Below are 12,367 nucleotides of genomic sequence, written 5' to 3'. Positions count from 1 at the left end.
TGCCCAAGCCCAGACAGATTTGGCTGACTGCGTGAGAGAGCCGAAATCCTCAGTCTTGGAGGCCGGCAACCCGACCAGATGACCCTTTGGTTCTCCCAGCCTTGGGTCCGCACCTCCAAACGGGGAGACCATTGAACCCCAAATCCCACCTCAGATGGATTTACACAAACAGATGGGCGCTGCCCCGGGTAAAAATCTCTCTCAACCACCCCACGGATGGTATTCGAGTGCTCACTACGTGCAGAGCTCTGTACCAAACCTTTTTATTACAACAGAATTAGCGGACACGTTCCCCGTCCGTGATGAGTTAACGGTCCAGAGGGGGAGCCGGGTTGGGGGGAAATGCCGACGGAGGGGCGTCGCTTGGGGTGAGTCCGGGCCCGCAGGGAGGCCACCGTGATGACAGTCCCCACCTCGGGCTGCCCACGCCCACCCGGGTCTCACCTCTCCCATCCTGGGAGCGACTGGGTCCCTCCCCCGTGCTGCCCGAGCCTGCCGCCCCTGGGCGTGTGCCAGCCCTCACCCTGCTTGTCTTTCCGCTGACCTTTCCCCAACCCCAGGGGCCTGCTGTTTTTCTTCCCCCACCCCGCAGGGTTGGAACTGCCAGGCTAAAAGTGTCTCAGGGCGAGAGAGCAACCAGGACGAAGGGAAGAAAGCTGGGTCCTAAAGGGGTTGGGGACGAGGCCCGGGCAACGACGACGAGGGCCCTGGGCTAGGCAGCAAGAAGCACCGGACCCCCGCGGGGCTTCACCCCTAGAGTGGAGCTAATTTCCAAAAGCGCGCTCCTGAACTCGGGTCCGTCTGCCCTAGAGGGCTCTGGGTGGAGACAGCGTGGCCACGTTAGTGGATGCGTCGTGTGGTACTGAGTGCTTGGGAATCGATCACTTGTGAGCCGAGCACTGTACTAAGCGCTTGGGGGAGCAGAACATAGAGTTTTGAGGTGGGTTCTTACGGTATTTGTCAAATGTGTCAAACACCGTTCTAAGCACTGGAGTGGGTACAAGTTAATTAGGTCCCTTATTCACGTGCTAGTCAACTTGTTAATCGGGTTAATTGATTCCCTTTAGACTAAACTTGTGGAGGGCAACGAATGTGTTAGTGTCCTCTCTCAAGTGCTTAGTACAGTGCTTTGTACAAAGTAAGCACTCAATAAATACGATTGATCGACTAGGCCGGACACAGTCCCTGTCCCACATGAGACTCACTAGGAAGGAGTACAGTATTTAATCCGGCGCTTAGTACAGTGCCTGACACACAGTGAGTGCTTAACAAATACCATTATTATTATTACTGTTGTTAACAATAATAATCCCTTTTTACAGTTGAGGGAACTGAGGCATGGAGAAGTGAAGCGACTTCCCAAGGTCACACAGCAAGCGAAGGGCAGAGCCGGGATTAGAACCCAGGTCCGCCGACTCCCAGGCCTGTGCCCTTTCCCCTGGACCCCACTGCTACTTGGTAGACACGCTCCCTGCCCACAAGGAGCTTAGAGATCAGAGGGGAAAACGAAGAAAGAAGTGTCGCCGAACGATCCCTGGAAGCCCTACTCCAGGGTTGTGGGCCGAAGGGTGGTGGGATCCGGCCTCTGGGCCGACCGGGGCTTTTGGCTCCAGGTTCGACCCGGGCGGAGGACGGAACTTGGTCCTGGGAGTCAGAAGGACCTGGGTTCTCATCCCGGCTCGGCCACTTGCCTGCTCTGTGACCTCGGGCAAGTCACTTCACTTCTCTGGGCCTCAGTTCCCTCATCTGGAAAATGGGGATGGAGACCGTGAGCCCCGTGTGGGACGGGGACCGCGTCCGACCCGATTACCTTATATCAATCCCCAGCACTTAGTACGGTGCCTGGCACGTAGTGAGCACTAAATACAGCTATTATTATTATTAAATGCAGACGTGCACCGGGAATATTTGACCCATGTGGCCCTGCCCCCCCCAGCCCCCACCGGGGGCTTCACCCCCGAGCTTGGCTCGCTCTACCGTTGGCGTCTGACCCGTCCCTGATGCCAACCTGCAAGCCGCCGGCGTTTCCCTTAACAGGGAGCCGGCCAGCCGCGGCCGGTTGCCCGGCCGGCCGCCACCCTCATGGACGGCCCTGGCCCGGCTGGGTTGTGCCCCCGACCCCGCCGCGCTCTCTGGGCAGACCCGATGAGGGGCGGGGGTGGGTATCGCCCCCATCCCCGGCCTCTCTGCGGGGGCCGGGCAGAGGGGGTGACACGTGCGGCGGCTGGCCTGGGCAAACTGCAGGTTCCCACGGGCCGTAATCTGGGCCGGGCCCCGTGCTACGCCCGCCCCCCACGAGGGAAGCCGGGCCCCGAGAACCCCAACGTCTGTGGGTGAAAAGTCAGGGGTGACTCTCCCCTCCCTGATCGGCTTAAGAGGGTCCTGAGTGGAACAGTGGCCCACTGTCCACCCCGCCTCCGGGTGACTGCTGTCTACCCTTGGGGTAAACCGTGTCCCTCTCTGAGCTTTAACTTACCCTCCCCTGAAACTGGAGAGGCCCAGCTCCCCCCCAAATCCGGGGGAGACCGTTGTGGGGGTACCACCAGTCACGCAGCACGAGGCGGGGAGGGGGATTATAGGTGCCTGGCAGGGCCGGGACGGGTTCGGCCTCCGCTCCCCCAGAGCTGGGGGGTCCCCGAAACCGAGAAACCAGAGATCCCGCCGGGAACCCAAGGTGGGAGAGGAGCCTGAGAAGAGGGTCGGGGTGGGGCGAGGGAGGGGAGAATGGGTCCCTGGGGTTGGGTCCGGCCTTCTCCCCTCCCCTCCACCTGTCTCAGTCCATCACTGTCCCCCTCGCTCTCTCTGTCTCTCTCTGTCTCTGTCTCTCTGTCACTGTCTCTCTCTTTCGTTCTCTCCACTGTCCCTCCCCCGGGAGGCGGGCCCCAGGGACACCCACCTGTGTGTGTGTCTGTGTGTTTGTGTGCGGGTTAAAGGCCCCGGGCCGCCCGAGGGGCAAGGGATCGAGGGGCAGCGCGGACGGTGGCAGGACCATGGCGACCGGGAGCGGGAAGAAGGTTTGCATCGTGGGGTCCGGAAACTGGTGCGTTTGGGGCTCTGCTGAGCGGGGGGATCCCCCGAGGTCCTTGGAGGGAGAGGGGGAGCTGGGGGGAGAGGGAGAGGGTCCTCAGAGCTGGGGGGTTGGGGGAGCGAGCCCGAGGCCGTGGGGGTGCTGCTGAGGTGTTGCAGATTTAGGAGGGTGGGGGGTCTTGGGGGCGGGTAATCCCTCCCTCTGGCACCGACCCTCGGGCCGGGGCCTGGGGTAGGACCCTCAGGCCAGTCGGGAAGGGGGCTTTGGGAGAGGGCCCCGGGGTCTTCCTGATCCCGCTTCCCCGAGGCAAAAAGCCCTCGGTCCAGTCCCGCGGGTTGGGGGGCTCTTTGGGAGTGGAGGGACCCCGGCTCTGCTGGGACAGTTGTCCCGGTCGGCGCCCTTTGACCCCGGGCGGGGCCCTCCCCGTCCTGGACTCCCGTTATCAGCGCCCCCTGAACGATAAGGGGAAGCAGCGTGGCTCAGCGGAAAGAGCCCGGGCTTGGGAGTCAGAGGTCATGGGTTCGACTCCCGGCTCTGCCACTTGTCAGCTGTGTGACCGTGGGCGAGTCGCTTCACTTCTCGGTGCCTCAGATACCTCATCTGTAAGATGGGGATTACCTGTGAGCCTCATGTGGGACAACCTGATTACCCTGTATCTACCCCGGCGCTTAGAACAGTGCTCTGCACATAGTAAGCACTTAACAAATACCAACATTATCATAGGAGCGAAACTACGGCCTCGGCCCGCCCCCTCCCCACCCCCAGGAGGGCCACCCTGCCGGAATAATAATAATTACGATGATATCTGTTAAGCGCTATGTGCCAAGCGCTAATCTAAGGCCCGGAATAGATACAAGGTAAGCAGGTTGTCCCACTTGGGGCTCACGGTCTCAATCCCATTTTACAGAAGAGGTAAGTGAGGCCCAGAGAAGTAAAGTGACTTGCCCAAGGGCACACAGCAGACAAGTGGCGGAGCTGGGATTAGAACCCATGACCTACTGACTCTTTCCACTAGTAATAATAATAATAATATTGGTATTTGTTAAGCGCTTACTATGTGCAGAGCACTGTTCTAAGCGCTGGGGGAGATACAGGGTCATCAGGTCGTCCCACGTGAGGCTCGCAGTTAATGCCCATTTTACAGATGAGGTCACTGAGGCACAGAGAAGTTAAGTGACTTGCCCACCGTCACGCAGCTGACAAGTGGCACTAAGTTACACTACCTTTGAAGCAGGGAGAGAGGGGAGACGCCCGAGCCCACCGACCCCTCCATCGGTGTGTGTATGTGACACCTTTCCAGGGGCTCGGCCATCGCCAAGATCGTAGGCAGCAACGCCGGGCAACTGGACCGGTTCGACTCGCGGGTGACCATGTGGGTGTTTGAGGAGGAGGTGGACGGCCGGAAGCTGACCGAGATCATCAACTCCCAACATGAAAACGTCAAGTATCTGCCGGGCCACAAGCTGCCCCCCAATGTGGTGAGCCGGCGTCTGGGGTCTCGGGGGGCCGGGGGAGACGGGGCCGGGGGCCGGGCTGAGGCCCGTTCCCCCGTTCTACTGCTCCTGGGGACGCTTAGGCTGTGAGCCCATCACTGGGCAGGGATGGTCTCTATCTGTGGCCGAATTGTCCATTCCAAGCGCTTAGTACAGTGCTCTGCGCGTAGTAAGCGCTCGATAAATACTATTGAATGAATGAATGAGGAGCAAAGGAGGCTACGAACAACATCCAGATCTGGGGCTTCCTCGGCCAGGCCCATTTCCGAGAGAGAGAGAGGGTCGGGGAGGTTATTATTATTATCAATAATAATAATTTTGGTACTTGTTAAGCACTTACTTGAGAAGCAGCATGGTGCAAGAGCCCAGGCCTGGGAGTCAGAAGGTCACGGGTTCCAATCCCGGCTCCGCCACTTGTCTGCTGTGTGACCGTGGGCAAGTCGCTTCACTTCTCTGGGCCCCACTTACCTCATCTGGAAGATGGGGATTGAGACTGTGAGCCCCACGTGGGACAGGGATTGGGTTCAACTTGATTTGCTTGTATCCACCTCAGCGCTTAGTACAGTGCTTGGCACATAGTAGGCGCTTGACAAATACCATCAACATTACTATGTGCCAAGTACTGTTCTAAGCGCCAGGGCAGATACAAGTTAATCACATTGGACCCAGTCCCTGTCCCTCATGGGTCGCACACTCTTAATCCCCATTTTACAGATGAGGTAACTGAGGCACAGAGAAGTTAAGTGATCTGCCCACAGTCACACAGCAGGCAGGTGGAGGAACCGGGATTAGAACCCAGGTGCTCCGACTCCCAGCTCCGTGCTCTAATACTAATAATAACGGTGGTATTTGTTAAGCGCTTACTATGTGCCGAGCACTGTTCTAAGCGCCGAGGTGGATACCCACTCTGCCACTTGTCTGCTGTGTGACCTTGGATAAGCCACTTAACCTCTCTGTGCCTCAGTTCCCTCATCTGTGAAATGGGGATTAGGAGTGTGAGCCCCACATGGAACAACCTGATGACCTTGTATCTACCCCAGTGCTTAGAACAGCACTTGGCCCATAGTAAGCGCTTAACGATACCATAATCATTGGGAAGCAGCGTGGCTCAGTGGGAAAGAGCCCGGGCTTGGGAGTCAGAGGTCATGAGTTCGAATGGCAGCTCTGCCACTTGTCAGCTGTGTGACTGTGGGCAAGTCACTTCACTTCTCTGTGCTTCGGTTCCCTCATCTGTAAAATGGGGATGAAGATTGTGAGTCTCACGTGGGGCAACCCGATGACCCCGTATCTACCCCAGCGCTTAGGACAGTGCTCTGCACATAGTAAGCGCTTAACAAATACCAACATTATCGTTATTAATCACGATTATCATTAACATAGCGTACCACCCCCTACCCGAGTAAGCCTTTAATCCTCAATGTGGAGACCACCCCCCAACACACACCCACACACACCACACACACACACCCCCGAGGCCCCTGGGGTAGGCGAGAGGAGATCTAAGATTTCACTAAGGCCCAGATAGGTTAAGTGACTTATCCAAGGTCACACAGCAGCCTAGCCTGGGTCTATAGCATCGAGACCCCCCCCCACCATCTCCCACCCTTGCCGTGCCGGCCTCCGGGCCCCGATCCCGTCTCTGGCCCAGGGGCCGGGACCCCCGCGAGGGAGGGGGGCGAGGGGGTCTCGGGCGGCTGCGGACCATTCCCCCTCCCCTCCTGTCCCTGGGCTGGGGGTCGGGTCTTCAGGTGGCCATGGCGGACCTGGTGCAGGCGGCGGCCGACGCGGACGTGCTGGTCTTCGTCGTCCCGCACCAGTTCATCGGCCGCATCTGCGAGCAGCTCAAGGGACGCCTGAAAGCGGAGACTCTCGGCGTGTCCCTCATCAAGGTGCCGAACCCACCCACCCCGCCCTCGGAAATCCCCGGCCCGGCCAGCCCCGCGGCCCGGGATATTATTATTGATCGTATTTATTGAGCGCTTACTGTGTGCCGGGCACTGTACTAAGTGCTTGGGGGAAGACAACATAACAATACCTTCCCCGTACCTCCTCTCCAAGACGTGACTGTCCCCTTCCTCGGGTGGCCGCCGAACCAACCACCACCGCCCTCCCCTCCTCCTCCGGGAAGCCGGCCCGGATGAACCCCCACGGGCTCCCCCGACCCCCCCCCCGTCGCTACAATGGCCTTGTCTGTTATTCTGGGTCTGAGGGTCCGTGCTCTCTCACGGACGTATGAGAGCGAGAAAGAGCGCTGCTCTCCCCCATCAGACTGGCAGCCTCGGGGGCAGGGACTACGTCTTCTTTCTCTGTCCCTCCCCCAGTGCCAGTTGAGAGGGAGAGCGTGTGTGTGTGAGTCTGTGTGATTTCCGTACGGGCCGGCCGGGCCTGATGCCCGTCCCGTGGCAGGGCGTGGACGAGGGCCCCCAGGGGCTGAAGCTGATCTCAGAGGTGATCCGGGACAGCCTGGGCATCCCCATGAGCGTGCTCATGGGAGCCAACATCGCCAACGAGGTGGCGGCCGAGAACTTCTGTGAGACGACCATCGGTAAATCCCCGCCGGGCCGAGCCTCCCGCCCATCTTGGCCCAGCCCCTCCCTCTCCTTCCCCACCCCACCTCGCCCAATCGTGCCTCACCCCCAGACGGGGACCCAGATTCCCGGGCCATTGACCCCGTGGCCAATTGCATCCTGCCGGGGGTGGCCCCCATGCCCACACCCCTGACAGTTCCCTCTCTGCCGTGCCAGGGTGCGGGGACCCGGCCCAGGGTCAGCTGCTGAAGGAACTCTTTCAGACGCCCAACTTCCGGGTCACTGTGGTCAAGGAAGTGGACACGGTCGAGATCTGTGGAGCCCTCAAGGTGACGAGCGGCGGGAAAGTCCACCCCCCTTGCAGAGGCCAGGAAACAGGACCCGAGGGGTCACGGGACCTGCCCGAGGTCACACAGCATACCGAGGGAAGAGCAGGACACCCAGAACTCTCAGCTGGCCTCTAATAACAATAACACTGATAACTGCGGCATCTGTTGAGCATTTACTCTGTGCCAAGCACTGGGATAGCTACAAGATCATCAGGTCCCGCACAGGTCTCAAGTCGAAGGGACAACGGGGATTGAATCCCCATTTGGCGAGTGAGGTAACTGAGGCAACAGAGAACCGATTTGCCCATAGTGGGCACACAAAACAGAGACGCGATTAGAACCCAGGCCCTCTGACTCTCGAGCTTCCCCGAGGAGGAGACAGCTGTTTTTTAGCCGGTACTTCACCTGTGACCCGCCCAATCGATCGATCAATCGTATTTGTCGAGCGCTTTACTGTGTGCAGAACGCTGCACTAAGCACCTGGGAGATATGTAATAATAATAATAATGTTGGTATTTGTTTAAGCGCTTACTATGTGCAGAGCACCGTTCTAAGCGCTGGGTAGATTACGGGGTAATCCAGGTTGTCCCACGTGAGGCTCACAGTTCATCCCCATTTTACAGATGAGGGAACTGAGGCACAGAGAAGCTAAGTGACTTGCCCACAGTCACAGGGCTGACAGGTGGTGGAGCCGGAATTCGAACCCATGACCTCTGACTCCCAAGCCCGTGGGTCTTTCACTGAGCCATGCCCTGCCCGCGGCGAGCTTACGGACTAGAGGGGGAGACTCACACGTTCTCCGGCCCAACCTCACCGGAGAATATCCACCTGTCCCGGGGTTCGAAGCCCCCGAGGACAGAGACTCCACCGGGTCGGGGTCGAGTCCTCGAAGCGATGGGGGGATCGGGAAGTTTTTCCCCCAGTCTAACCCGACTCTCTTTGCTGCAGTCAAAGCCCGCTCGCTTCTTGGCTTGGTCTCTGGGGGACGTGGAGGTTGTACGGGCGACGGCTGGGCCAGTGGTGGTCCAGGACCCAGGTGGGGCCCTCCCCCCGCCGTATCTCAGGGGTCCCTCCCCTTTTCCCTCCCCCGGCCCTCCGCAGAACGTAGTGGCGGTGGGCCGCCGGCTTCTGCGACGGGGCTGGGCCTGGGCGACAACACGAAGGCGGGCCTGGTCATCCGGCTGGGGCTCACACCGAGATGATCGGCTTCGCCCAGGCTGTTCTGCCGCCGGGCCCGTGACCCCCCGACACCCTTCCTGAGAGAGCTGCGGCAGTGGCCGACCTCATCACCACCTGCTACGGGGGGACGCAACCGCCGCCTGGCCGAGGCCTTCGTGCGCACCGCGCAAGGTGCCCGCGCACCCCGGGCCCCCGGGGTCCCCAGATGGCCGGGAGTGGCAGAGGGCAAAGGAGGAAGAAGCAGGTGGGAGGAATAATAATAATAATGGTATTTGTTAAGCGCGTTACTATGTGCAAAGTAAGCACCTAGTTCTAAACGCTGGGATTTAGATACAGCTCATCAGGTTGTCCCACGTGGGGCTGCCAGTCTTCATCCCCGTTTTACAGATGAGGGAACTGAGGCCCGGGGAAGGGAAGCGACTGGCCCAAAGTCCCACAGCTGACGAGCGGCGGAGCCGGGATTAGAACCCACGACCTCCGACTCCCAAGCCCGGGCTCTTTCCACTAAGCCACGCTGCTGGAGAAGGGGAGGGGGAGAGGGTGAAGGAGGAGGTGGGAAGGAGGTGGGGAGGGCAAAGGGGCAGAGAGGAGGGCGAAGGAGGAGGGCAGGGAGATCAATCAGTGGTATTTATTGAGCGCTTCCGGTGTACCGTACGGCGCACTGAACGCTTGGGGGAGTCCAGTACAACAGAGTTGGTAGAGGCGATCCCCGGCCACAAGCAGCTTCCAGTCTACGGGAATCAATCAATCCATCCATCAATGGAAATGACTGAGCGGTCACTGTGTGCGGAACACTGTACGAAAGGCTGGGGAGAGTAGCAGAGAGAGTGAGACCCAACTCCTGCCCTCGAGGGTTTTACAATCTAGCGGAATTAAGCGGGAGGAGAAGGAGGAGAAGAAGGGGAATGGAGGGAGAAGGGAGGTGGGAAGGGGGGGGGGGATAGGTTGGGTCTGGAGAGGCAGGAGGGTCTTGGTGGGGGTGGAGATTAGGGGAGAGAAAAGCCATGACTTTTATTTATTCAAAGTGCTTTCCCTTTAGTCATTTCATTTTATCCTCCCAATATTCCTGGTGAGGGAGAAGCAGGTATTAATAACCCCATTATAAACTCGAGGAAACAGGTTTGGAGAGGTTAAAAAATTATTATTATATAATTAGGATACTTGTTAAGTGCTTGCTATGTGTCAATCACTGTACTAAGTACTGGAGTAGATAATGGGGGGGGGGCGAGAGGGAATCAGTCTAACAAGGAGGAGCAGCGTGGCCTAGTGGATAGACCGCGGTCTGGGGGGAGTCAGAAGGACCTGGGTTCTAATCCCAACCCTGCCACTTGTCTACTGTGCGATTGGGGGCCGGTCACTTTACTTCTCGGTGTCTCAGTTACCACATCTCTAAAATGGGGGTTTAAACTGTGAGCCCCACGTAGGCTAAGCACCGTGTCTAACCTGATCATCTTGAATCTACCCCAGTGCTGAGTTCAGTGCCTGGCACCCAAGTAAGCATTAAAAAAAAAAAGAGTAGGAGGGAGAACAGGCACTGGAATCCCCATTTTGCAGATGAGGGAACTTAAAAGTGCTCTTCCCAGGGACACGCAGCAGGCAGAGATGAGAAGCCTGGTGCTCCGGCTCATTCATTCCTTCATCCGGTCGGATTCGATGAGCACTTACCGTGTGCAGAGCACTGTACTGAAAGCTTGGAAAGCACAATACAGCAATAAAGAGACAATCCCTGCCCACAACGGGTTCACGGTCTAGACTGGGGGCGAGACAGACAGCAATACAAGTAAACAGGCATCTGTGTAAATAAATAGAATTATAGTATATTCATACATATATAGGTACAGTAGGGAGGCCCAGGCGCTATCCACTAGGCCACGCAGTCTTCCCGCCCTCTCCCACTAGCTGGACGGTACCCTCATCATCCTCCCCAACGCCCCCCTCCCCGAGCGCTCTCCTCCTCTGTCCGACCCCTCGCACCTTCAGCCTCTGAGCCCTGGCCCTTGCCCTGGCGCCCCCACCCCCTGACCCCGACCCCTACCCACGCAGTCGCTGGAGCAGCTGGAGGCGGAGATGTTGAACGGGCAGAAGCTGCAGGGTCCGCAAGACGGCCCGGGAGTCCCACGGCACTCCTCCGGCACCGATCCGCCGTGGACAAGTGAGTCACCCCGCCCGCTCCCCACCGCTCCGGGGACCCCGGGGGCCAGGAGGACCCAGGACCGTACCCCTCCGTGCCCCCTTTTCCTCCGGCTGATCCTTTCCCCTCTCGGTTGCCCCATTTCGGGTTGACCCCTCACCCCTCTCTGGCCGACCAGGTGCCCCCCCCTCCGGCTGACCCCTGCCCCCGCCACCATCCAGGTTCCCCCTCTTCACGGCGGACCTGTACCAGGTGTGCTACGAGGGCCACCCGGTTGTCGGAGTTCATCCGCTGCCCTCAGAACCATCCAGAGCACATGTGAACCGCGGACGGCTGGCCCGGCCAGTCCCCCGCCCCCGGGGGCTCCCCACCTCTTCGATGCAGGCCGCCTCGGACCGCCTGGGACACTTTCTCCTCCAGGCCCGGGACTCCCGTCTCTGCCCCTGCGGGGGGTGGGTGGGGGCCCCTCCGACCCTCCCCCGAGTGGGGGTGCTCCTCAGGCCTAGCACCGGTTGGACCCTTCGAGAACAATACAGAAGATCTGCAGCTCCCCGCTCCTGCGTCGGGCACCGTCTCTCCGGCCCCGTGCCCCCGGGCCTGGCAGTGCCCTCGCCCCGGTGCCCGGACCCCTAGTCCCCCCGGCTCCCTCCGCCCGGCAGCCGTTCCGTGACCTTTCCTTCCTTCCTCCCCACCCCCCGGGCCGGAACCTGATCTGCTGATGTGCAGGAGGCCCTCTTCACCCCCCTCCGCCCTGACCTTTCTGCTTACCCCAGGACCCCAGCCCGGGCCGGCCACCGCCACGGACCCAGGGGTGGGGAGAACCCCCCGCAACACTGCCCTTCCTCTGCCAACACACCCCAAGGCGGGTGTGGGGGGTCGATACTCCCAATGCGGGAGAGCGCGGATGACCAGACTCCGGGTCCAGTCTAGGAAGGCCTCCTAATGGAGGCAGGAGTCGTGTTTTAGATTCGATCAGTCCATCGTAGTTATTGAGCATTTACTGTGCGCAGAGCACTGTACTAAGGGCTTGGGAGAGTGAGGCTACAACAACATAGAGTTGGTAGACGTGTTCTGGGAAGACCACAGCGGAGAGGAGGGCATTCAGACCCGGGGATGGGCCGAGCTCTTCCCCGGGGGTGGGTTGGGGGTGGGGGCTCTGGCCCGCCCCGTCCAGACCGGCCTGCGTTAGGGCGTGACTCTGTGCTCACCCCTCCGGATGCCCAGCTATTGCGTCCAGAAATCAGGGTCTGAGGCGGCAGAGCCCTCAGACAAGGCAAATGGGTTTGGTTTTTTTTAATGGTATTTGTTAAGCGCTTAACTATGTTCCAGACACCGTTCTTAAGCACTGGTGTAGCTAAGCAAGCTAATCAGGTCAGGACCCAGTCCCCCCTCCCACATGACGCTCCCACATAATAGGGAGAACAGGTATTGAGTCCCCATTTTACATATGAGAAAACTGAGGCACAGAGAAGGTAAGTGACTCGCCCAAGGTCACGCAGCAGGCGGGTGACAGGTCAGATTAGAACCCGGGCCCTCTGAGCCCCGGGCCCGAGCTCTTTCCACTAGGCCACGCTGCTCGGGGGTGATGGGGATCCAGGGCCGTAGAGAACGGGATAGATCGTTTCTTCTTGTGCAGCGGGAGGGATTTGGGCTAGACAGGAGAGTTAAGGGGCTCCTGG

General features: G+C 59.4%; 1 protein-coding gene across 1 annotated transcript; it reads left to right on the top strand.

The window, feature by feature from the left end:
- Window positions 1-2,935: 2,935 nt before the first annotated feature.
- GPD1 (glycerol-3-phosphate dehydrogenase 1) lies at window positions 2,936-11,321 on the top strand. The gene is given in 14 exon segments (XM_029072923.2): window positions 2,936-3,040; window positions 4,329-4,506; window positions 6,270-6,410; window positions 6,928-7,066; window positions 7,266-7,378; window positions 8,480-8,497; window positions 8,499-8,513; window positions 8,515-8,568; window positions 8,571-8,678; window positions 8,680-8,730; window positions 10,601-10,657; window positions 10,659-10,676; window positions 10,678-10,709; window positions 10,910-11,321. Coding segments are annotated over 14 exon segments (1,386 nt in total). The 5' UTR covers window positions 2,936-2,990.
- The last annotated feature ends 1,046 nt before the right edge of the window (window positions 11,322-12,367 follow it).

This window comes from Ornithorhynchus anatinus, chromosome 10, assembly GCF_004115215.2.
Source record: "Ornithorhynchus anatinus isolate Pmale09 chromosome 10, mOrnAna1.pri.v4, whole genome shotgun sequence".
NCBI lineage: Eukaryota > Metazoa > Chordata > Mammalia > Monotremata > Ornithorhynchidae > Ornithorhynchus > Ornithorhynchus anatinus.
Note: the sequence above shows the minus strand (reverse complement) of the source record. Positions and strands in the feature narration are given on the sequence as shown.